The 25,438-nt window shown below is 37.9% G+C and overlaps 1 protein-coding gene across 10 annotated transcripts in view; it reads right to left on the bottom strand.

The window, feature by feature from the left end:
• MAPK10 (mitogen-activated protein kinase 10) overlaps nucleotides 1-25,438 on the bottom strand; it is a 183,073-nt gene that overhangs the window by 92,483 nt on the left and 65,152 nt on the right. For 8 of the 10 annotated variants that reach the window (XM_075203085.1, XM_075203055.1, XM_075203120.1 and 5 more), the window contains exon 2: nucleotides 11,617-11,688. In XM_075203085.1, coding sequence (XP_075059186.1) covers nucleotides 11,617-11,688 — 72 coding nt within the window. Of the gene's footprint in view, nucleotides 1-11,589; nucleotides 11,689-25,438 lie in introns of all 10 variants that reach the window. The other 2 variants (XM_075203102.1, XM_075203093.1) reach the window with 2 other exon arrangements.

The following is a 25,438-nucleotide window of genomic DNA, read 5'->3' as shown; positions in this document are numbered from 1 at the left end:
GCTCCCTTTCCTTCTCCGGACAGGCGTTTTTCCAGATGCTCCAAACAATCTGAAAGGGGATTCATCAGTGAAAATGACTTTACCCCAGTCCTCATCAGTCCAATCCCTGTACCTTTTGCATAATATCAGTATGTCCCTAATGTTTTTCCTGGAGAGAAGTGGCTTCTTTGCTAGCCTTCTGGATTCAGGCCATCCTCCAAAAGTCTTCACCTCACTGTGCGTGCAGATGCGCTCACACCTGCCTGCTGGCATTCCTGAGCAAGCTCTGCACTGGTGGTACCCCAATCCCACAGCTGAATCAACCTTAGGAGACAGTCTTGGCACTTGCTGGACGTTCTTGGGCACCCTGAAGCCTTCTTCACAACTATTGAACCTCTCTCCTTGAAGTTCTTTATGATCCGATAAATGATTGATTTAGATGCAATCTTACTAGCAGCAATATCCTTGCCTGTGAAGCCCTTTTTATGCAAAGCAATGATGACTGCACATGTTTCCCTGCAGATAACCATGGTTAATAGAGGAAGAACAATGATTTCAAGCACCACCCTACTTTTAAAGCTTAAAGTCTGTTATTCTAACTCAATCAGCATGACAGAGTGATCTCCAGGCTTGTCCTCGTCAACACTCTCACCTGTGTTAACGAGGGAATAACTGACCTGATGTCAGCTGGTCCTTTTGTGGCAGGGCTGAAATGCAGTGGAAATGTTGTTTTTGGGATAAAGTTCATTGTCATGGCAAAGATGGACTTTGAAATTAATTGCAATTCGTCTGATCACTCTTCTTGAGATTCTGGAGTATTGCCATCATAAAAACTGAGGCAGCAGACTTTGTAAAAACAATATTTGTGTCATTCTCAAAACTTTTGGCCATGACTGTAACCTGATCTGTAGGTGTTATTAACACTATTCTACCATTGTATTTTGTGTCTACTTATGCTTGTAAAGATGTTGGCTTTGCTGAAAATATGGTCAATTTGCAGGCAGAGGACTTGTCTGATTGTTTCATTTTGAGTACGTGACACAGCACAAAAGCACAAAAAACAAATTAACGTCTTTCTAAATCTGTTATTTAAATAAGCATGATGAGTGAAGTAGACATAGTCATCTTGAAGGCCTGACCTTCATTTGTATGTGACTACAGATAATTTGTCATATTGCAAAAAAGATGGATTATTATATTTAATCTGGTTTGAGATGCATATAACCTTAAATCGAAATTTAATTAAATAAGTTTACTTTGATCACAACATGAGTATCATTTATTTGAACATTGCAAATAAGCTTCTCCTATAAATTAATTTTAGAAATAGCACTTGAGCATATCTACCAAATATGAAGTATCAGAGTCACCTCTGTAACAAGAAGAGAACGTGTATGGGAAAATCAAGCAAGTCTTCTAGGTGCCACATACCACTGCAGGAGAACCTTATAGCATAATTTCTACATTTGTAGAATTGAGACACAAAGGACCAAGGGCGATTTATTAATTATAGAAAAGGCCTAACTGTTATGAAATATTTTTTTTTTCTCACCAGAGATAGTGCTTCTACTTATTTATTAAACCCTTTCTGCTGGTGGTAGCTTTTGCCGGGTCTGTCTGCCAAAAGCATTGCATGGGGTAGCCAGTTTAACAAGGATAGCAGTAGCACATGTACATATACACCCTACCAAGGTACTTACATCTATGAGGCCAAGAATATATAACTTGAGGTAAAGGGAGAGGACAATATCAATAGAATATCAAGGACAAAAAGACAAGTTTTATGGACATGAGTTGAACATTTACATGCATATACAATACCAAGTAATAGACACTATTTTACTGGGGTGCATCTATTAGCTACAAATATTCACTTTTGAATAATTCGTCTTGTAGCTATGTTACATCTGCAGAAGGGCTCTATTTACGGTAGTTTGCGCCAATGTCCCGATTCATGGACCACAAAGGGAGTGTGTCTCACAATGTTGTAGATGTGTTTTTCACAGATCTGGCCATGGTGTAGACGGATCTGGTGTTGGAGGGAACGGGGCAGACTGTAAGGGGCATTACTGTGTCCGGATTTTGCTCTTTGATATGTCAAAATATATGCTGTTTCACTGATTCCCAAAAATGAACTGTTTCTGAGTGAGGCATTTCAACAGGTTTCCAGTTTAGGGCAACACTAACACTCACATCCTCCGAGAACTGGTATCTGAGATGCATTATGAATTGTGACATTCCAGATTAATGCTAATAACACCATTAGGCACCATATTTAGATCACTGTAAATCTATAGCAAAAACAATTGAGATAGAGATGGGGCAGATTCAGCAAGTACTTTAGTAGTTTAAAAATGCATCTTGTCATTCTAGCATCTGGTAAAAGGATGTAACTTGAGAGGCGGAAACAGTTATGATGCAATTTGCTGCGTGTTAGCAGCATAAAATATCTATTATATTTTCAAATGCTGATATTCCCAGGTACCAGAGATATTGAACATAGTATAAATCTTAATCAGAACAGGGACTCCTCAACACTGTATACAATCAATTCATAAAAGCATGTATAATACAGTCTTTTATCGACTGCTGAAGATACACTGATACCCAATAAAATGCATACTGTTTTCTTATATATGCTGCGAGACTTATTACCATAAACCCATATGACTATCTTTCTTCATCGTTTTTTCAGAGACATTTCTATTCATATTCACATTCATATAAACCCATTAAAAAAATACAATAAACGATGGAAACATATGGACATTACTTAAAGGCTTTTTAATTATTATAAATGCACGCTCTGCTTTAAATAATTTATGTACCCACATAGCCATATGTGTGCCATCAGTAGGATGCGCGGGTTCATTGACATTCTTTCTCTGATCCCTGTCACTTTCCTGGACCCTCTGTTTTTCCTTATGTGCCAGTCAGACACAGCAATCTATATGACTAGATTAGTGGACCATATTGTGGTCAATTCAAATAACAGAGAATATAAAAAAATGATATGTAATTGACTGCAATTTACACTCTAAAAACAATTAGTGAAGGTCATATGTTGCACAGTCTCTTAGCAAAGATTGTAATAGGATAAGACATTATTTTCAGCTATATACTGCAATTGAACTACACCATATACTGCAGTTTAAACTTCAGCCATCTCTTTTCAGACATTAATTAAACACTTGTGACTTAAGCCACACTAATAACCATAATGTTACTCTTTGTTTATTCAACCATGGTAATCAAATCTAGAACCTTACAAGGAGAGAAAGTTGCAAATCGTGTGAACTTTCTCAAATGCCAAGTCCCAGGGGTACTTGTTAAATTAATTATAGAGACATTTCTTCCTAAGGCCACAGCGTGACAGATATACTACAGCATTTATTATTCCACAGGGACACTGCACTCTTTGAACACATTATAATGACTATCAATAATTTCCGAAAAGAGTGCTAACCTGTTTCACCATTACATAAATTAGCTTTAGTGATGGGATATAAATAAATATATATCACAAAAAGGAGCAATGAATTAGTCCACTAGAATGAATAGTGTAAATCTTCAACAAAAGCTTCATCAAGTGTCCTCAGTGTTATATGCTTGTGACACAAGGTGACATCAGAGACTAATTAAGGCCACCAAGTAAGAGTGAGACTGCATCTGCATTTCTTCAGATATTGTTTAATTGTGAAAATAAAGTAGTGGTCTTTAAAAAAAAAAATCTTTTGTCAGTGTCTAACACAGTAGAACACATTGCTTCAGCATTTGTTGACCTACGATCAAGCGACTTTATTTTTATACAAAAAAAATCTCGACAAGTCAATTAATTCTACTAAGTCATTAGCGGTTGCCTACTACTGAATATAATGTAATCATATTCCACAGCAGCAGTGAAAACTTTCATCCTATATATTAGTAATTACAAAGCTAAGAATAACAGACAGGCAGGTAATTGTCCTGGTGGCATATAAGCACTCAGGTTGTGGCTGGTTGCAGTTTGTTAGCCAATTAGGAAAGGTTTCAGGGGACGACCTGAGCTGGGGAGCCTTTATAAGCATAAGCACAGACTAGTTTCTGCCTCATGCTTCTGGAAATTTCCCCGTCTACCTAGTCCCTTAATTCTTGATTGTCATGTTGAATTGTTGTTTAATCTGTATTTTTTCATTTAGAAGGGTCTTGGTGGCGGAAAAGCATGCCAATTGGGTGGCGGTGGAGCACTCGCCCTTAAAAGGGAGGTTCATCGTTAGCAGCATTCCTCCATGTAGGAATGGTTGGCAGCTGAGTGGTCTTGCTTTATACTTGCCACCACTTTAATTAATTTATTTTCAATAAATGTTGTGACCTTTGTTCGCCAAACAAGCCTTTCTTAGGTAAGAAAACATTTCATAAAGGTATTTATTCAACAGTTTATGTGAAATCAACCGCTATGCAGCTTATGAAATAAATGAATATGTGGAGACCTGCAATACATCTATACAGGGTTGATTTCGCTGATTAGATATATGTAGACCTCAAGGACATCAATACTGGGCTAATTTTGCATAGTAAAAGCATCAGTACTTAAGCACCAGCATTCCTTCTTCTTCTGATGTATAGAATGGCTGTGAAAATATAAATGTTATATATTATTTTGGTCATTGAAAGGATATAGTTTTCCTCAGGTTTGTTTTCTCTGTTACTGTGAGTTTCCCTGATGGCCATCAGCTTAAAATTATTTTAATTCAACAACCATTTACCACCTGTGTGAGAAATGCAGCCTATCATTGTGTTTACTGAACCCACATTCAGTAGTATCATTCATTTCTATTGAATTCATATATAAATCAGCACACAAAATGGCTGCCTCCTCTAGAGGTAATTTACAAAGCACAAAATGGCCATGCTGCAGCACAAATACTGCATTGGAGCCGCTGTGCACCTCGATTTGTGCATCTAGCTTTCCGCTGGGGTGCATACTTTTTTCCGTGGAGAAGGAAGGCCCCATATGTGAAGGAGCAGTAGTTTGCACGTGCAGAAGGAAGGAGATAGGCTAGTGTCGGCTAACCTGTGACACTCCAGGTGTTGTGAAACTACAAGTCCCAACATGCTTTGCCAAAATATAGCAGCTTCTCGCTGGAAGGGTATGCTGGGACTTGTAGTTTCACACCTGCAGTGTCACAGGTTAGCCAACACTGAGATAGGCGGAGTACCTAGAGAAGTAGGGAGTAGGTAGAAAAGAGTTATAATTTTTTCAGGGTGAGACCAATGGAATGAAATAAAGAGGTGGAGAGGACGCATGTTGGGGTATGTTCCTTGCTGTGCACAGCCACATCTACTCCACAAAAGGGGTGTTGTGAGCCAATACAGGAGTCGCTACAAAAGTGAGTATTCCAAAATTTGCATTATTTAAAAGGAAACTAGTCAGTGGCCATTTTTAAATACCATAGGGACCATTTACAATCCTTAAATATGCAGTAGTGCTAAATCTGATTTCTTCCCTTTAAGTGCATATTTTTGCACTGACGGGACCGCTTCCCATTGTTTTCTCTGGATAGGTAACACATGCACAAGGGTGGTATTGTTCTTTTTGTAGGAGAGGGTATTGCAGGAGATTGATACTTTTCCCATGGGGTAAGTAATAAATGGCAGAAAGCGGTATTGTTTTCATATGGGATGCATTAGATATGTACAAGGCTGGTATTGTTAACTGAGATGAACAAGAAATACAGAAAGGTGGTCTTGGAGTGGGCAACACATTGAGGATGGTGTTATTGCTGGTTCCATAACTAATATTATTTAAATTAAACAATCATTAAGATTTCTATATTTGGAAAGGGAGCAACTACGAAAGTCAGACCTGCAAGCACCAGTGTACAAGTGAAGCGGTCTTTAAGATGTAATACACTATTTCTCCACCAGAAAAATATATTTTAGATTTATCTAAATTATTTTGCCTCTAAACAGACTTAGCGTCCTAGGAGGGGTCTCATTGGCGGGTATGGGGCAGCACAGACAGAAATGCCTTTTCAGAAAGCGGCTTTTCAAAGAAGGGACATGATGTATTTGAACATTATCTGCGAGGATTGTCAGACCAAAGGGGGTATCTCGCTAGTGGATGTGAGACGATCACTTTATTCTTAGTTCACCTATATGGCTCCCTAGTCTGCAGATATATCCCACTGCTGTTGAGCCTTCTGTACAATGGCATTAAATAATGTGATTTTGATAGTGTATCCATCATCTTTAGGAAAAACCTTTAAAACTGGCCAATATATTGTGCATTTAAAGGGTCTATGCCCTTAAATTTCTTTTGGCATACTTGTGTCCAACACATGAAAATATATATGTTAGACATTGTTTAACATTTAGTACAGGCTAAAAAAAAACCATAAAGGGAACTGAGTCTGCCACTTCATTAACTGCTCTTTGTCCTTTTTTCTGTCCTAACTGGAACTGGCCATGTCCAAAATTACATCATAACCCACCTCCATTTATGTTCCACATTGCCATTAGGCGACACCTGCAAAAGGAAAAAGTACAGGGTTGAAGTCCCTGTATAATATTTACCCTATTTGCACACTAAAAAAGTCTGTTTCATTGGGACCCTTACCACAGTCCAAAGTTACACACCATTCATGGGGTGCCAATAGTCCATGACTACATTTCACTATTTTATGCAATTCAGAATATAATGCCTTAAACATATTGGGTCTGATTCATTAAGAAACGTAAGGCAAAAAAATGAGTATGTTTTTTCCTGGACAAAACCATGTTACAATGCAAGGGGTGCAAATTTTTATTTTTTATTTTGGACATACGTTAAATACTGGCTGTTTTTTCATGTAGCACACAAGTACTTGATAGCTTATTTGTACACTGAAATGTAAAGTTGATCTAGGACAGGCCTTAACCCAACTATAAATCTGCAATCATATTTTACATTTACATCCCCCTCCAATGCAACATGTTTTTGCCAAGATGCAAAGTCACTCATTTTTCCGCTTTCCTTTCCTTAATGAATCAGGCCCATTGTGATTGTCAAAGAATCAACATATTATTTTTTTTACTTTTTTCTTCTTATTCTTCCATCAGATAATATTTCATTGTAAATTAATGCAAAATGTGTCTGGATCCTCTCTTGATACTTTCCATTCAACTCACTTAAAACTCGGGTCTCAGTTACCTTGCCAGACCTCACTGCTGCTTCTTCCCTATTTGAGAGCATTTATTAATAAAACAAAGACAAAATCAAGCAAAATATATTTTAAAATACCTTTATTAAGATGATCACAAATAAAATGTCCCTTTTTTAATCTGCATTATAAAATAGGAAAATGATGGACCAAGGTCAGCCTATAGCTCTTACAATTTTGTTCTATAAGAGGACCAAGATGTTGGAAGCCTCATCCTTCAGCACTCAGGAGAGGAAAAACCCCCTGTGGAGGAAACCTCTGAGGACCCATGGCTTGAAGGATTGCCCGTCTGTCTAGGCATTAAGAGGTTATGCAGTCAAATGACCAAACTCAAATGTGAACATAAAATGGGCATAACACCATACTGATAGCTAATGTAGGTTTGGCTGATGCAAATAGTATAATGTGTGTCACCATCTTCTGACACTACCCAATACGCATTCCTTGCAAAGTTGCACAATTTCCCAAAGAGGATGATCATCCTCTTTTGAGAAGCACCGAATGACCTGAAAGGCTAAGGTATCGCAATAGCAGCGCTGTCCTGCCAGACCCTCAAATGGTAAAATCAAACAAGCTCAAGGTCATATTTTAGGGTAGTCAAGCTCCAAGTCTGCAGACACATCCAAGTGAGATGCTTTGATGAGAGTTGTCTTTGATGAAATACTTACCTTATGCTTATGTCTATCAGTTGGGTGCACGTGTGAGGTAAAGATCAGGGTTCAAGAATATGTAAATTATAGCAATGATAGCGCTATGTCAGTGTCCTGGATGTGTATGAGAGAGGCAGCAACAGCAATGCACTGATAGAAGCAGTTACCATTATGACATCACAACATGACCTCACTCGTTGTCCATTCCATAAAGGAGAAGCGTACAAGTCAAAACAATCTGTAGTGTTGCATAATATGTTTATGTACCTCTATCACCGCCGTTTCCCCTAATACACAAGCCTTTTTTTATACATCTGCGCTACTACCAATTCAGTTCCTCAGCCTGGGGAGCAGATCAGATGCCTACAGAGATGGACACTGCAATTTGGGACCAGTAAATGCTTATGTTTTGTTTGTGTGTGACACAAGGTCCTTCACTTGATTTAGGGCGTTCCTGGTTAGAAGCTGTACAGGCTAGGAATTTTGTTTATGTTTTGTTTATTATGATGCTGCTGAATAAATCTAGCTTTGGCTATTTTAACAAGACACTGTACTGCTGTCTTGTTAAAATAAGTATTTTAAAAAGAATAGCATTGATTGGGAAAAGTTTACATTTTTCAACTGGTATTACGTCCCTGTGGATATTTAAGCGTGAGCCACAGATAGTCTGCCTCCGTTTAACAGGTCACACATGGTCCGATCCTGAGCTGAGCTATGAAATCACTTTCCAGTATCAGCCGATTTAGATCTCAAGATTCAAAAGTTTCAGCTTTTCAGCACTCAGGCCAAGTAGCAACTATTGTGATTACTATTTTATATTTGCATATTATCACTAGGGAGGTACTGAAAAGTCTCGCCAATAGTGTTCATTGCATGATATGATAAGCACAGTCCTGCCTGCGTGAGTCAAACCTTTGAATTTGTCTAGCTTGTTGCAGCATTGAAGAACATAGCATAAATGGAAGCAGGAGAGGCTTAAAGAAAGTGGGTAACTCAGGATGCAGGTTGTACAGGGCTCAGAAAGTGGACTTGGTTGCTACAGAAATTTGAATTAACTTGCAAAACTAAATACATAAAATTTTGTTCTTAGGGATTTTTAATTGCAATGATTAAATCATAGTTAAAAATGTAGATTTTTCAACAACAAACGTCGACAGGTTGAACAAATCTACATGTTAAACAACTGTTGTTTTTTGTATTATTCTTGTTCAAAATTAATATAATTTTTGTAATGCAATTTGGCAACATAGAAATATTGATCCAATATTGCAAATAGTTCTGTGAGCAAAACAGCAGAATATATACTCATCCCTAAGTGGGTTTTCTTCAGAAACTCTTTACAACGACATGTATATTGATGTTTTAAAATTAACTTATTATATTGACATGATGAAAAAAAAAATCACATGGATGCAATTTCCTAGAAACATTTTAGTCAGATGCCATTATACTGTCTATCTCAAAATCATGAATGTAAAATGGAACGGTTTAGTGTGCAGCATTGCAGCATTTTGTTAGAGAATCTCATTGATCAGAAGAAATATGTTTTTCCGCAGGTTCCCTATGAAAATCCATAAAAACTGTGTTACGGAGTGAAGCATGTTATTATGAAGAGAATTATTGAAATGTTATTTGTGAATCAACAGCGAAAATACAATTGGCGTATTCTGCTTGAATAAAAGAACTTTCCATTAAAGTAAAAACTACAATCACCCTTTAACTGACCATTTTAATTGGCTTTTCAAAAATAAACTCGAATTGATTGGAACTGAAATGACACCTAAACCACCAATATGTAAAATTCTCACATATGAACTACTTGCTTCATGGGGATTAGGATTTTTTGGGCAGGTCAATATGGGTTTGTGGCTCCAAGTTCAATTTGCAGTTTGAAGCTCAAGTACGCAAAAGACGTTAAAATAAACTATAAAATGAGGTTAAATGTCTGATACATTGTATTGTTAACATTTTTTTATTTCGAACAGACAACATCACTGTCTTTAAGTTCAAAGTTTGATGTTGCCTTTTGCATGTGGGTGGGAGGCAATGTTTATTAATTTAATGGTTCACTAGTGAATGGAATCTATTCACTTGATGGTCGGGGCAATTCATTTGAGGGTAGTGGCTATTTAATTTAATGGTGAAGACTATTTAATAATAGGGTCATGGTGGGTCCTATTAATTTAAGGTGGGCTGGTTTGTGGACAAGTCATTGATGTGGGGCAGAGTTGGGGGAGAAGAATGACTATTTATTAAACATTAATCCTACACATTCAATGTTGGCGGTGTTGGGAGGAGGGGGTATTTATTAACTGTGAGTACTATTATTCCTCCCCCATCGATGGGGGATGGAAGGGACACAAAGTTTAAAATAGGGGACTCCTCTCCTTGAAGCAAGGGTACCCCCTGAGTGTGTATATGCCAGAATTTCCCCCATTCCCTGCGCTGTAGATTATTTTTCTGTAGTGCAATTGCCTAGCTCCACGCCCTCAGTGATGTCATCATGCATCAGTGCAATGACATCATCACTCTTTTGCCTCCTTCCGTGGCCCTCACCAGCAGTAAATGTTTTTCATTACTTTGAAGTCATTCAGTGCTACTCATTCAGTGCTAAGGACTAGTGGGACTTGTCCTACACTTGCACATCAAAAGTGTTAAGGATAAGTATCAATTGTCCTAAGCACAGAAGGGGTTAACACACCAACAGCAGCAGTAGGTAGTGAAAGCTGCAAAAACAAGTAGGAGAGAGCAACACAGCTGTCAACTATCTTGATTCTGATGGGGGAGTCCAGATATTGGGGGAACTATCCCACTAAGACAGGATTTCGTCTCAACTGTATGGACAGTCAGGAGATGTGTCCTGCTTTACACGGCTCTGCTTGTGGTGGAGAAAGAGGCAAATATTGAGTAGGGGATAATTTAGAAACACACAGCAGGGTGAGAAAAAGAAGGAGAGGGACCCTATTTGTTTAATTCATAAAACGTTTCCTTATGTGTACCTTTGAAAACTCACAATTGCAAAGCGCTACGGAATTTGCTAGCGCTATATAAATAAATGTTGATGATCATGATGAAAACTCATTCGGGCAGATTGATTTCTTCACAATGTGCCGCAGAGTGCTCCAGAACAATCGTGGATCACTCCACGGAATTGCAGCATTGCAGATTTTACATCACACCTTATAGAGGTATTGACCCTTAATACCTTATTTTGTCAATGTTTCTGACAATTGGAAACTACTGAACCACCACAAAAATATCTAGATTATATAACAAATTGCATCGTACATAGTATAAAAATCTATAATACCTGGGTTAGTGCTCATTAAAAACATATTACTGAGTGGATGTCTGGATTGTGTTTAAATGAAGTCTAATTAATGGATTATTGATTTAATAATGAACCTTGGTTGTGCAACAGATTGTGTTTGTGCATGATGTCATTTATTATTTCTGTACTTGTTTATCTCTACTATTATTGCATTGGGTTCATATAATTAGTAATTTGACTGTGTGGGAAAATTACTGGATTCCTTGAAAATTGCTTTTCAGAATGTAAATATATTTGTTTATGTTAACAGCATTCACCATTTATATATAAGTATAAATGAATACTGATGCATGTGTAGTTGTATAACATCCAAGTGAATACTAAAACATAAGCATAAAACTACATTTAAATGTTACACTGACATTCATACTCATGAAATTAGGAAAATAGTAAATGATAACTAGTGAATAGTTTGGAAGGAAAATGGAAGTACAAATTCATACGGTACCTTGTTTTACCTGTAAGGAACACACACCTGACAAAAGGCAATTTTCACATCCAGGGTAGGTTCACTGTAGTTGTACAAGAAATGTCGGCTCATAAATACCTGCATGAAGATTAAAATATCATTATTAGATTTATATGCTGTAACCCATAACAAACAATCCCAATGTTGTTGACATATTTCTAGCAAATCTTAAAAAATTTAAGCTAACATATGATAGGCTGCTATAGATTACATCACTTCACACCTCTTATTAAATATGCCCTAATGTGGTTAATTTCTGGAACACAATTAATGAATTATTCACTTTGCGAACAAATAAAATATATGTAATGTCCAAATCACACTGACAAATGTATATGATACAAACTGTCCGAATTTAGGGCTTTGTTCCGCCATCCCAACCGAGACAGCATTGTCCCATGGATTGGAATGTTTTGGGGTATGTGAATGGATGCTACATGCACCTGGGGCAGGTGTGTGTGAATACGTTTTATTGAGACGAGGGAGTTAAGGAACTGTCTAGTGCTTTAGAATGCTTGCCCGTGATTTAGCGATTTAGAAGGTTACGCTACCATTGTGACATTACCATGCCCCGTTGTGATGTGGCCATTTCCCCATCAATATGTGTATCCATTTTATCTATCAAATGTCAAAGGACCCCCACACAAAAAGGCTTAGAGAACTTTTTTCTGGCCACACACCACCAGTTCCACAGCTCTAAACTATAGCACTTAAAGTACATCCTTTGTAGTTTTGTGCTAGCAATAACTTTAAGCAACCCACTGAAAAAAATGTAGCTTGCCCCTTGTCAAATGGTTTGTATGATATCACACGACAGCAATATTACCCACATATTTCAGACATGTCCTAATGGTATCTGATATTGGTCAAAAGCTGAGAATGCAGTCACTAAAGCTGGCACTGTCCTTGTAAATTTATCTACTAATCCACATGCTGCATTTCAACAGAGCAAGATTATCAAGCTGTCAGTCACTCTCTGACTGCTCAATTAGAAAGGTACCACCCTCCTAACATGGCAACCTGCGGCACAGAAGTGGTGGGTATATTTAGTTAAGTATAAACACTAGTTATTAGATGTACAGCATTCAGCTCAGCAGCTTTAATTGCTCTTGAACTTGTCTTTGGTGCTCAGGGCTCAGAAGTTTTGCTTAGCCATCCTGCTGGAGTCATCAGTGGAAATTACATCTCCCCTTTCCCTTTCAAGCACCAAGCTGTTATTATAGACTACATAGTAAGAGTTTTGCAACATTTTTGGTCTGCACCTCATTCCCTCTATGGTATAGAAATTAAAATAAGATGGAGAGTACAACAAGTCAGATGTCCAAAGATGGATTCTGTGTAAGAAGAATTTCTCTGTACAGCAGTAACTTATTTGAATAAAGTAAGTAACAAAAGTATTGACTTCAATGTAGAGCATAGTAATATAAACATTAATTTAAGCATTATTTGTCACAAACCATGAAGATCCTTTTGGGAAAATTGTATAAACAAGTGGAACACATCTATTTAGTGTGGTGTGGTAAAGGACTATAGTAAGCACAGGACACTGAATGCTAATGAGCATCACTACATCAAAGTTTCACTGTTCAGTGAGTGGCAATTCTTCTTTCCTCGACTGGCAGTATGCCAGGCATGAACATTGGCTCTATCCTCTTCTGCTGAATTAAAATTAAATATTCTGTTGGGGATTTGCTTCTTCCTGAGTCTTTATTATATTTCCATGAGCTAAGATTGCAGATAGACCAGGGAAAAATAAATTAATCTTTTATATGAGGACTATGTTTCAAATTCATGATACATTTGATGGAGAATGTGGTCCCTTTTGGTGGTAAAATAATAGAGGTTTTCTTCAAGAAAAATTGCAGTGCACTGAACTTTGGAATTGTTCTTCATGGATAATTGTAACAAATGAATGATAGAGGCCAAATAAAGAGAATGACCATGACAGGCAAATCACTGGAGATACAAAAACCATATATTTTCACCAAAGAAAGTGTAGTTGAAATTGAATATATTTATAGTAAAGGTATTGTTTTGGAAATGTATACAAATACTTCCTTTGTTTTAATTTCCTTTTGTCTAATACATTATATAGCTCACTGATTTAATTATTCACCACTAGCGTGAATACAGCTGATTTTTTTGTATAACATCTATACATTAGTGAAGAATTTAAATTCAGATGCAGGAGTATTATAATTAGAGATGGGCGGGTCCAGTTCCCCGAGAACCGAACCCACCCGAACTTTGGGTATCCAAGTACCGAGCTGAGTAGCTCGGTACTCTCCTGCCCGCTCCGAATCCAAATCGAGGCCGAACGTCATCGTGACGTCTGTCAGCAGTATCTACCAAATAATTTTTAGCACTAACCAGTGCTTTTGGGGTGTCCCCCATAATTGTGCATAAATATTTCTGGCTGTCAAAAGTTATATTTGTCAGCGGTATCTTACTAAATAATTTTTACCACTACAAGTGCTTTGCGCTCAGAATGGATTCAAAGCAGTCCACATATGATCAGAATGAGCATCCAGGTTCTGTCTCCAGTCCTGATGTTAGTGTTCCCAGTACGTCATCTGGGCAAGGCGATGTCAAACTACAGAGTGTTTCGAAATCAGTCCAAAAAACAAAATAAAATAAAAAATTTACTGTGTTGAAGCGAAAAAGAAGTGTTACTGAGGAAAAGTTAAGTGCCGATAAAAATAAAAATTGCCAACATGCCATTCTACACAGGCAGTGGCAAAGAGAGAATGAGGCCTTCACCTTTGGCTATTAGTAGCAGATCCCAAAAAGTTAACGAGCCTACAATTGGTGCACAACTACTGTTACGTGTCAAAGCCGAGCTGCAAGATAACAGTAAGGCATTAGAGGATAATGTTTGCTCTGATTCACAAATGACACCAATCCCTGTGGAGAGTCCATCCAACAGTGGGATGTCTAATCGTGAGCATTCTGCTGATGTGTGCCTTAATAGCCTGAGTGTAGCCGGTGATACACAAATTGAGGATGCCACTTTGGAATTAGAAGAGGATGAGGGGAAGATTTGTGTAGGCGACAAGTGCGCTAATGAGGATGTTGATGAGGATGAGGTTGTTTGTGTAAGTCCTGCACCAGTGGCAGCAGTTCTGGCACGTGAAAAGAAAAAGGCCATTGTCATGCCTGGGCATAAAGCAAAAAAATCCACTTCTTATGTGTGGAATTTTTTCTACCCAAATCCAGACAACAATTGTATAGCCATTTGTAGTGTATGTCAAGCCACAGTCAGTCGAGGGAGGGACCTTAACCATCTTGGAACCTCGTCTTTGCCATGAACTCTCGTTAAATGGCGTAACAAAGTGTTGGGAAAAGCTGAAAGTTCTATCCAAAAAATTACAAGCACTCCATCATCAGTTAGGACCCTCCACTCACCGACATCCCGACGGCTACAAAATACACCCACCACACCATCCTCATCAATATCCTCAGTAGCGCTCGGAGTTAGCCCGGCATTCCACTTAAGGCTGGATGACTCCTGCACTATTATTGATTCCTCTGAAGAAAGCGTTAGTCCCACTGTTGCTGCTGCTGGAGTTGAATCGTCATCCCAGAGGCAGGTCAAGAAAATGAGCAGTCCTACATTTCAGCAATTAACTGTGAAACAATCATTTGCGAGGGGAAGCAAATATGACAGCAGTCACCCAGTCGCCAAGCGAATCACAGATGCCATGGCTGCAATGTTAGTATTAGATCTGCGTCCAATCTCCACAATAAACGCAGCTGGTTTTTCACAGTTAATTGAGGTTTTGTGTCCACGTTACAGAATTCCATCGCGACACCATTTCTCCCGGAAAGCAATTCCACAACTATACCAAAAAGTGTGTAAAAATGTAGAGATTGCGCTGAAAAATGCCGTTCTGCCCACTTAACCACAGATATGTGGACAAGTGGTAGTGGCCAAACCAAAGACTATATGACTGTGACAGCCGACTGGGTTGGTCATTCACCTTCACCAGCAGGAACAGCAGCAGCATGTACACCACTACGTAACATTTGTCACAGGCAGGCCACTCTTTGTATCACCGGCTTCACTAACAGGAATACAGCTGACAATTTATTACGCAAACTGAGAGATGTGATTGATACATGGCTTATACCACTTAGACTCTCCCCAGGGTATGTCATTTGTGATAACGTCAACAATATAGTGCAAGCATCACAGCTGGGTGATTTCCAACACATTCCCTGTTTTGCTCACACCATCAACTTGGTAGTGCAGAGCTTCCTACGAAATAACCGTGAGGTGCAGGAGATGCTTTCAGTGGCACGTAAAATTTCAGGCCATTTCAGGCATTCAGCCACAGCATGTAGGAGATTACAGCAGCTCCAATAGCAGTGTAACTTGCCCTGCCACCAACTTAAGCAATAGGTGGTAACTAGGTGGAATTCCACCCTGTACATGCTTCAGAAGATGGAGGAACAGCGCAAAGCCGAACAGCGCAAAGTCATCCAAGCATATTGCACAAGCCATGACATTGGGAAAGGAGGGGGGATGTATTTCACTCTTGCACAGTGGGGAATCCTTTCAGTGCTGTGCAAGGTGCTGAAACCATTGGAAGTTGTGACGTGTGAGGTGAGTGCAGACTCTGCTAGTTTGAGCCAAGTCATTCCTTTAATTAGACTATTGGAAAAGCAGCTTGAGAAAATGAAGGAGGAGCTGAAAGCAAGCAATTCAGCAAAGTATGTTGGCCTTGCCGATCAAGTACTTAATTCGCTTCACAATGATCCTCGAGTTATTAAGATCTTGAACTCGGATCAGTACGTTTTGGCCACTGTGCTTGATCCAAGGTTTAAAACCTACATTGAGTCTTTACTTGTAAATGAGCGAGATGTGAACTTTTGCAAGGAGCTATTGCTCAGCAAGTTGCCCGCTGAACTGGGCCTTGGCTTGACGACGTGTCCTCCTTCACTTTCTCAAGCTGCTGCTGCTCGTAAAAAATTGAATTTCCAAAAAAGAAGCAGGGAAGACGCAGGGGGCAGACCAGAACAATTTAACATCTGGGTCGGTTTGAAGGATTTTTCAAAAAAATTTGTCACTTTGCCCATAACTCCATCCAATACGAATATAAACATGCAAAGGATGGTGGAGGATTACTTTCAAGAGGTAGTTGATATGGAAATGTCAGACAGTCTCTTTCCTTACTGGGAAGAAAAGCAGACCATTCGGAAACCCATGTACAAACTTGCTTTGCAATACTTAAGCTGCCCACCCTCCAGTGTGTACTCTGAACGAGTGTTCAGCACAGCAGGGAACTTAGTCAGTGATCGCCGTAGAAGGTTACTTCCCAAAAATTTAGAGAAAATGATGTTTATAAAAATGAACTACATCATCCACGAGGAAGGCCTTCACCATCCAAGACATCCAAGCACTGACTGTTCTCTAATGGCGGATTCAAGCGGCGATGAATTGATAGTCTGTGATGATGACGTACACACTGATAAGGGGGAGGATAAAGCTGAAGATGATGACGATAACATCTTTTTAAAACTTTCTATGTAAGTGTAGGGTGCAATCTACCCCCAAAGAGGAAAGGGACTTGTGGCATTTCCATATCACGTACCGTCTTGAAAGGCTGCTGTTTAGGCAATTTATCCTTAAGGGTAGGGTGTCATAGACAGAGTGACCCCAAACTGGCTTTGTCTATTTCTCTTAATATTGTACAGTCTATAATGGCTGAATTTTTTTGTATTTTCGACAAGTGGAGGGGGGCCTAGAGAGCCAGAAACGAAAATGGCTTTGTCCATTTCAAATAATATTGTACAGTCTATAACGGCTGATTTTTTTTGTATTTTCGACAAGTGGAGGGGTGCCTAGAGAGACAGAAACCAAACTGGCTTTGTCCATTTCAATTAATATTGTACAGTCTATAACGGCTGAATTTTTTTGTATTTTCGACATGTGGAGGGGGGCCTAGAGAGACAGAAACCAAACTGGCTTTGTCCATTTCAATTAATATTGTACAGTCTATAACGGCTGAATTTTTTGGTTTTTTAAACAAGTGGAGGGGGGCCTATAGAGACAGAAAGCAAACTGCCTTTTTCCATTTCTTTACATATTGAACTATAAGTGTAGGGTGTAATATACATCCAAAGACGATGGCTGCATTGACAATATGCATAGATGAAGAGGAAGACAATCTGTTTTGTGTGTAGAATAAATGAAGGCCTACCTACCAGGAATTAAACTGTTTTTTGGATGATATATTACCTCTACAATTAGATTACTTATCTGGGAAACAGTTGGAGCACTAAATTGAGTTATTTTAGGCCCAAAAACATTGATTTTCCAACAAAATAGCAAAACAAAACCAAACAAAACCAAAACCAAAACACGCAATGGCGGTTTTGCAAAACCAAAACCAAAACACGATGGTAATCCAGATCCAAAACCGAATCCAAAACCAAAACACGGGGGTCAGTAACCATCTCTAATTATAATTGCTAATAGCTATATAGAGAAAGGCTCTGACCATGTAACCAGTATCCACACCCTAAGTCTTAGGACATCCCGTTCTCACTTCCACCCTTAAATTCTAAATATTAAAAGAAATCCTCACTTCACAAATATTTTTAATAGTGTAAACATAGTGGGCTCATTCAGAGCTCGCTCCTCAAAATACATACATATATGTTTTATGTTTGACTTGCATCTCCCTGTGCTTAGAGAGGCGTAATGGGTGTACGCAGGGCTTGGCAAGAGTGGACTAAGTACAGTAAGGGCATATTAACAATACTGACACACAATTAGACATGGATGCATGTGTAGATATGCCTTTTTGGTGGCTTGTCTATTGCAACAATACATAGTGAGGAGGAGGAGTATCAGCAGGACTATTTAGCCGCTTCTAGTTTGCTAATTGCGTCTTGACCTCTCCAGCATAAGTCATTAGCATGACGGCTATAACATATAAAGTTATGGCTATCTTTTCACATTATTCAATTGACATTTCCATGTGGACCACTGTAGGAATGAAATCACCCATTTGATTTTTAAAGAGGAAAAAAATTATTTAGAATTTCTGTTTATATCTAATTACATTGTATATTCATACTCCATTGCATTACATTATTTTGTACAAACAGGGTAATGTAATTTAGCATTTACTACTAGTATTGACAAGAAACATCTCCATTTCTACACTATCATAGGGTGTAGGTACTCACACTTGTACGCCTGATATATGGGTTTCATTAAATTGGGGCATGGATTGGGTGGATTGAAGGCATAGTTTGTCAGATCAGGGGTTAAATGTATCAACCTGCAGGGATTTAAAACAGCAAGTATCAGCCAACATGGATGCCTCCACTGTGTATTTCTGCTCTGTTCTAGCAGACCTTTACAACCTTTAGCTGAATTATATGTGATCTACCAATACTGCTGTCTGATAATTCTTAGCAACCTGAGCAGTCTCATATTAGATATTTGAGTTTAAGCTATACAGTTGTCCTGTATGCTTTTTCATTATTCAGGTAATTGACTGAAGCTCCTGTAAATACATTTTCATGTTGAAAGTTTTGTATTAGATGATTGCAGGCACTGTCATATGATTATGACCTTTATTTGAATTCTACACAATTTATATGAAATAGGTTTTTTTTTTTAAAAGTGTGCACATTGGTTTGTTTATATAATATTTTATGATTGTGGTAGATAGTTTTTAATTTTTATACTAGGACATGTATTATGTATTTAATTTTTCTTTTTTTCTTTTATTTTCTCTTTCTTTTCTTCTAGCATGGATGCTAGCAAAATAATAGGCTATGGAGCATATTCAACTGTTGGCGGAAACGCCAAAAATCTCGCGCTCCGTGCACTTTTACCGTTAATATGGTAATAGTGCGTGTAAATACCGTTATTATGGTCGTTTTCTCGCTGGATTTCAGCTCGCAGCTCCCTGAGCCGCGAGCTGAAATCCAGCTTACTATTACCATAATAACGGTAATAGTTTTAACGCCGCAGGGATTCAGAAGAATTAAATATGCCCCTAAATGTCAACCAACATGGATGCCACCACTGTGTGTAGTTGACAAGTTCAGTTTAAAAAGGGCTACCAAATTATTAATAAAAATGTCCCAAGGACACATAAAGAACAGAAGCCTATGCAAACAGAAATAATTGTGGATTCAATTGCAGTGGAACCTAAATATAAAAGTGCAATATCCTTATGATCAATGTTTCTCATTGAATTATAGAAGCAGATACATAATTTATATTATGCTGCATTTAGTGAGATAAGGTCTTGTTTGCATAGGGAAAAAAAATCAATTTGCACTGTAGTCACTCGGTATAAGGAATTGATCTTACTGAGTTTGTTTAGTTTGAAAAAGGTGCAATTGAATCCAATGAGTAAGCAGGAAGTGGAGCAATGCCAGCTGGCTTACATTGCTTCCAGATAACCAGTATGTGCTTGATTCAGTGATAAGAAAACACATGGCTAAATCTGCTCTCCTGTTTTCCTGTTCAAAATTGTAATGAAACTCTACTGGCACAACAGAAAATAGTACCAATAATCTAAAATACATTATTACTTTACCCAGAATCTTCAGTGTATTTCTTACATCTGGACAGAAAAATAAATAATTAGTTTACCCAGAATCCTCAGTATTTTTGTTACATGTGGACAGATAAATAAATCATTTCAGTTGTTCATTACATTTAATTTTGACAAGAACCAGTCTCAATGTCTGTGGAGATAATTTTGCGCAATTTCTTCCTGTAAGTAATCTTATTTAACAACACAAATTACTAACCTTACATTGAAGCACAGCCAGGCTTGATTTGGGTAAAAGTTAATCTTCCTATATTATGATTTTCAATAATCATTACCAGGCTTTCATTTTCTATTCAAACTTACTTGTATTTCTTTTTTTTAAATACACAACTTCACCAGCTTCCACACATAGGTTTTGTATGGTAAGCTGCATTATATGTTCGCTTAAGACACATGCATTCCTTTATACCTTTTCCATACATTGTGTTGCATTGTGTATTCTCAAACACATCCTACACTTGGAGAATGTTTCATTCTCCATAGCAACCAATGGGGACATACATGGGAGAAATGCTTATACTTTCTGTATTATTTTAATACCTGAAGCTAGATACACACTACAGGGTTTTTGTCCAATAATCGGCTCAACCAGCCAACATACGACCGCTCGTTCAAAAGTCGGGTCAGTGTGTGTAGTGACACGATGGTCAAAAGTCTGCCCAAATGGACGATTGTCGCCTAATTTGGTTGGTCGTACCAATCTCGTTTCCGTTGTGTAGTGTGTAGTGTGCCCCGCAAATGTTGCTTCAGTGTGTACGAAATTGCAATCATTGCTCGCGACAACATGGCTGTAAAAAGTCACTAAAGGGACGTCTGCTCTTCCCTTTATCGTCTAAAACAAGGCTAGTGTGTATGCAGTCCATGGACCGAGTGATCGGACCATTGATCGCATGTAAAATCGATCGGCACAAAACAGTTGGTGGAAAATTCTGTAGTGTGTACCCAGCTTGACCATTAGTCATTAGCACTTTCTGATTAGTTTGTGGGACTGTAAAAGTGGCAATTTTGAATACAAATAGCATGAAACGCATTTCAGGGCATCTAAAAAGCATGCCTACAATATTTTGTTGTTGCTCTGTGTACAGCATGAATCCTAAATTTAACAATAGTTACATGGGTAATAAAGTAAATGTGATTTAAATGTGTTCACATGTATTATTGTTAAAGAAAGAAAACAACCATGGCGCCTAATTTAGAATAACAGTGAGCCTGTCTGATTAATATGAGGACACTATCGCTCAGCATGATATGGCAGATGTGATAGTCACAGGGAGTTATTATTATCATTGCCTAAAGGTGCAAATCTGCACTAAAGCCACAACAATCAATTGGACATTAGCATTTATCTATCTAGAGCATGTTAGGCAATGAAAGAAAATGTCTGGTTGTTTGCTATAATTTATAAGTGTAGCTTTGCACCTTTGGACAATTTTAGTATATAACCCTAATTAGTGAAGTAGAGCTGTAAGGTATCCCCAGGTCATGAAATAATGACCTTTTATAGCTTGTTCTATAATTGTCTCCTTTTTAACACATATCTCACCATCTAAAAGAATATTAATAGAGCAGGTTTACCATAGGCTTAAATTCTAGACACTCCTGCATTTACAATAAAAGTGAATGTCTAAACATTCAATTTTATTGTAAATGCAGAAATGTCTAGAATTTAAGTCTTATCTCTAGCCATTATATACGATTGTATATAAGATTCCTTGGGATATATTTACTAAACTGCAGGTTTGAAAATGTGGAGATGTTGCCTATAGCAACCAATCAGATTCTAGCTGTCATTTTTGATTGGTTGCTATAGGCAACATCTCCACTTTTTCAAACCCGCAGTTTATACCCCCTTATATAGAATTGCATTCAATGTTTATTATAACACGTCTCGTCACAGTTATTTTTAAAACAAGAACAGTAAAAACCTGTTTCCTCACACAGATCGACTCAGCGTTATCACTGGTTGACAACAACAATGTCCAGTTTGGTCACACTTGTGATCCTTTTGATTTCAATTGTATTATTATGGTGCAGCACAGTCCTATGTGCTCCACATATGCTGCAATATCGGCCAATTACACATTACCAGCTGCAATACCGCAGAACGTGCAGCCAGCATTGGCTGTATTATTAGATTCCAGGGACACTTGACGGTTGGCTACACTCATCTAAGTTGGTCTCTGTACATTCAAGCTTCACTAAGGCTTACACTTCTAACATAACAAGATCATTGAACATGATCTTAATATTGTTCTATTGCAATGAAAATATTAATGTTTAATAACTCTTAATTTATAATGTTTATAGAACAAATAAAAGTAGCGAGAATTGTGTCCAGTATAAATAACAAGAAAAATAGATGTGTGCAATTAAATAAAACAACAATATGTTAGGTTGCCTGTGGCAGTTCTCCTGACCAGATGGTGCAGAGATAACAAGCACTAAAGCCATTTTCACTCCATTGTTATGTCACCTTCAGCACCTGCTATAACACCCATATGCATGACAAGATGGTGTATTTTGCACCAAAGCATTCTGTTGAGTAGATTTATAAAACAGTGTTTTTGTGGTGGTTTCTACATGCCCCAGCATGCATTTGCACCCATGTGCATGCTGGCACTTGTAGTGTCACAACTGCGCACTAAGATGCCCACAACATGAAATAATAAGTGTTGCCCCTGTTAGCAATGAAATAGTGTTGATCCCATAATATAATGATAAAATCATTTTGCCACATTAATATAATGTTAAAATAATATTTCTCGCTTAATATAATAATACGTTATTTTGGCCCGCCTAATATATTCGTAGAATATTATTTTTGCCATCTTCAATAAATAATGATTGCCCTCATAGTATATGTATTGTGCCTCCTCTCCTTCATCTGAATTGCCAGATAGCTCAAACTGCATGCAGTTTTACCTATCTTGTCTCTCACAACCACTTATTTTCTGACAGGTTTTCTGTCGGTTTGCCAAATTGCAGCTTGATAAATTGCACACCTTGTATTCTTACCATGTAACATTAATAGGGATAGACATGTCTAATATGGCAATTTAAAAAAGTGTTTTTTTGAGCATTCTGGCCTTTAGTTTTTAGTTTATTTTTTTTAAACCGCCACAAAAAACTCCCTAAAAATGCAACTATACACACTTTAGTAAATATCCCGCTATATGTATATATTCTGCATGCAGCAGGCTTCTCACCATATGAAAGCCTTTCATTTTCACAAAATGCTCGCAGAGGCGGTGTTAACGAGTACTTTAATGGATTTCCAGTTTATCTTAGGAAGATAAACACAAAACCCAAAAAATACAAATGATATTTTTTTTATCCCATTCTATTTCATGATAAAGTAATTCAAAACATGGAAATAACCAATGTTTGTGGTCATTATTTTAGCTTTCCGGATGATGCACAATTGAAGAACAGAAAACTAGGGATGAGTATACAAACACAGGTGAAATGTTGCTACATCAGAATATATTTGAAATTTGTAGTCTGTTTATAAAGTTAATAACACCATGGGCTAGATTTACTAAACGGCGGGTTTGAAAAAGTGGAGATGTTGCCTATAGCAACCAATCAGATTCTAGCTATCATTTTGTAGAATGTACTAAATAAAAGACAGAATCTGATTGGTAGCTGTAGGCAAAATCTCCACTTTTTCAAACACGCCGTTTAGTAAATCTAGCCCCATGAGGTAAATGTATCAAGCTGCAAGTTTCCGGACAGTTTGAAAAGTGGAAATGTTGGCTATAGCAACCAATCAGATTCTAGCTATCATTTTGTAGAAAGTACTAAACAAATGATAATTAGAATCTGATTGGTTGCTATAGCCAACATCTCCACCTTTCAAACTGTCCGGAAACTCGCAGCTTGAAACATTTACCCCGATGTGTACTAAAACAGGAATTTTAGTACCAATTTATTCTATTTCCAAAGCTACAGTGGCAGCTACTAGAACGGTTGCATCGTCCTGCAAATAATGGGGAGCTTTCATTTTCAGGTAATGCCAAATGCCGTTCAATATTAATAGATGTATATAGCAGTATATTTTTGAAAAGAAAAGTCTACACAGTCAAGTGAGACCATGTTATTCCATAGTAACAGGGTTTCTTTCATCATACAGAAAGACCCATCTAGGCAATCACACATGGCTAATATCTTCTATTTAATATAAGGTTATAGTAAGAAAAAGTATATTGATATCACTCATCTTGTGACATTAGTTGTAAAAAGACAAGTCACTGTAAATTACATTGACATTAGTTCAAAGACAATCTTCAGTTACATTAATATGTAATACAATTCTAAAGTGCTGATTATTCAGTGACTATAAAATTAATTTGGCCATGGTACGCACATTTAGGATGAAGCACCACAGTGTCTGCAGTGAGTTATTAGTGTGACCATGCATGCAGAGGAATCTTAATCTTCAAATCTCTTATCTACAATCAAAGTACTGTACATTCTCATTGACTACTTCAGGTTATTCTGCTGGCATGCATTTCATCATCATCATCATCATCATCATCATTATTGGTTATTTATATAGCACCACTAATTCCACAGCGCTGTACTGAGAACACACTCACATTAGTCCCTGCCACCACGCAAACACGGGGAGAACATACAAACTCCACACAGATAAGGCCATGGTCGGGAATCGAACTCATGACCCCAGTGCTGTGAGTGCTAACAACGAAGCCACCATGCTGCCATTTAAGTTTGGCATGGCCACTGAAGCCAAGCTAAGCAACGAAATGATCCTAATGAACTTTATAGGTTTAACATTACAGAAAAGAACCCAATAGTTCTAGTCTATAGTTCTCCTGTCTTTGGGAAGTGACGCATAACATGTGACATAATGTTAGTAATGTATTAGTGTAGTAAACTGAGGAATACAATATGAAAGCTATATTTACATGTATAATTATATTCCGTATATTTTAGGTGGGTCTGATTAGGGTCAGATCACCTATTATACTAATTTTTTCAAAACTGTATACGTACACATGAGCAGGGGGACAAAGTTAGTGGGGCTAAAATCATCTGTGCCAATCAGGGTATTATAATGTGAAAAACATTAAACTTCAGACATCATTATACGGTCCGCAGGCCGCTTGTGGGCCGCCAAAGGACTTCGGGTGGCCCGCGAAAAAATGTAGAGGATGTAAAAGAAAGTAGAGATGAAACAAGTGCTTTGTTCATGCATAACTTGTGCCTGATGTTACCCGGTG

Source organism: Mixophyes fleayi, chromosome 1, assembly GCF_038048845.1.
Source record: "Mixophyes fleayi isolate aMixFle1 chromosome 1, aMixFle1.hap1, whole genome shotgun sequence".
In the NCBI taxonomy this organism is placed as follows: Eukaryota; Metazoa; Chordata; class Amphibia; order Anura; family Limnodynastidae; genus Mixophyes; species Mixophyes fleayi.
This window is presented reverse-complemented; position numbering and strand designations above follow the sequence as displayed.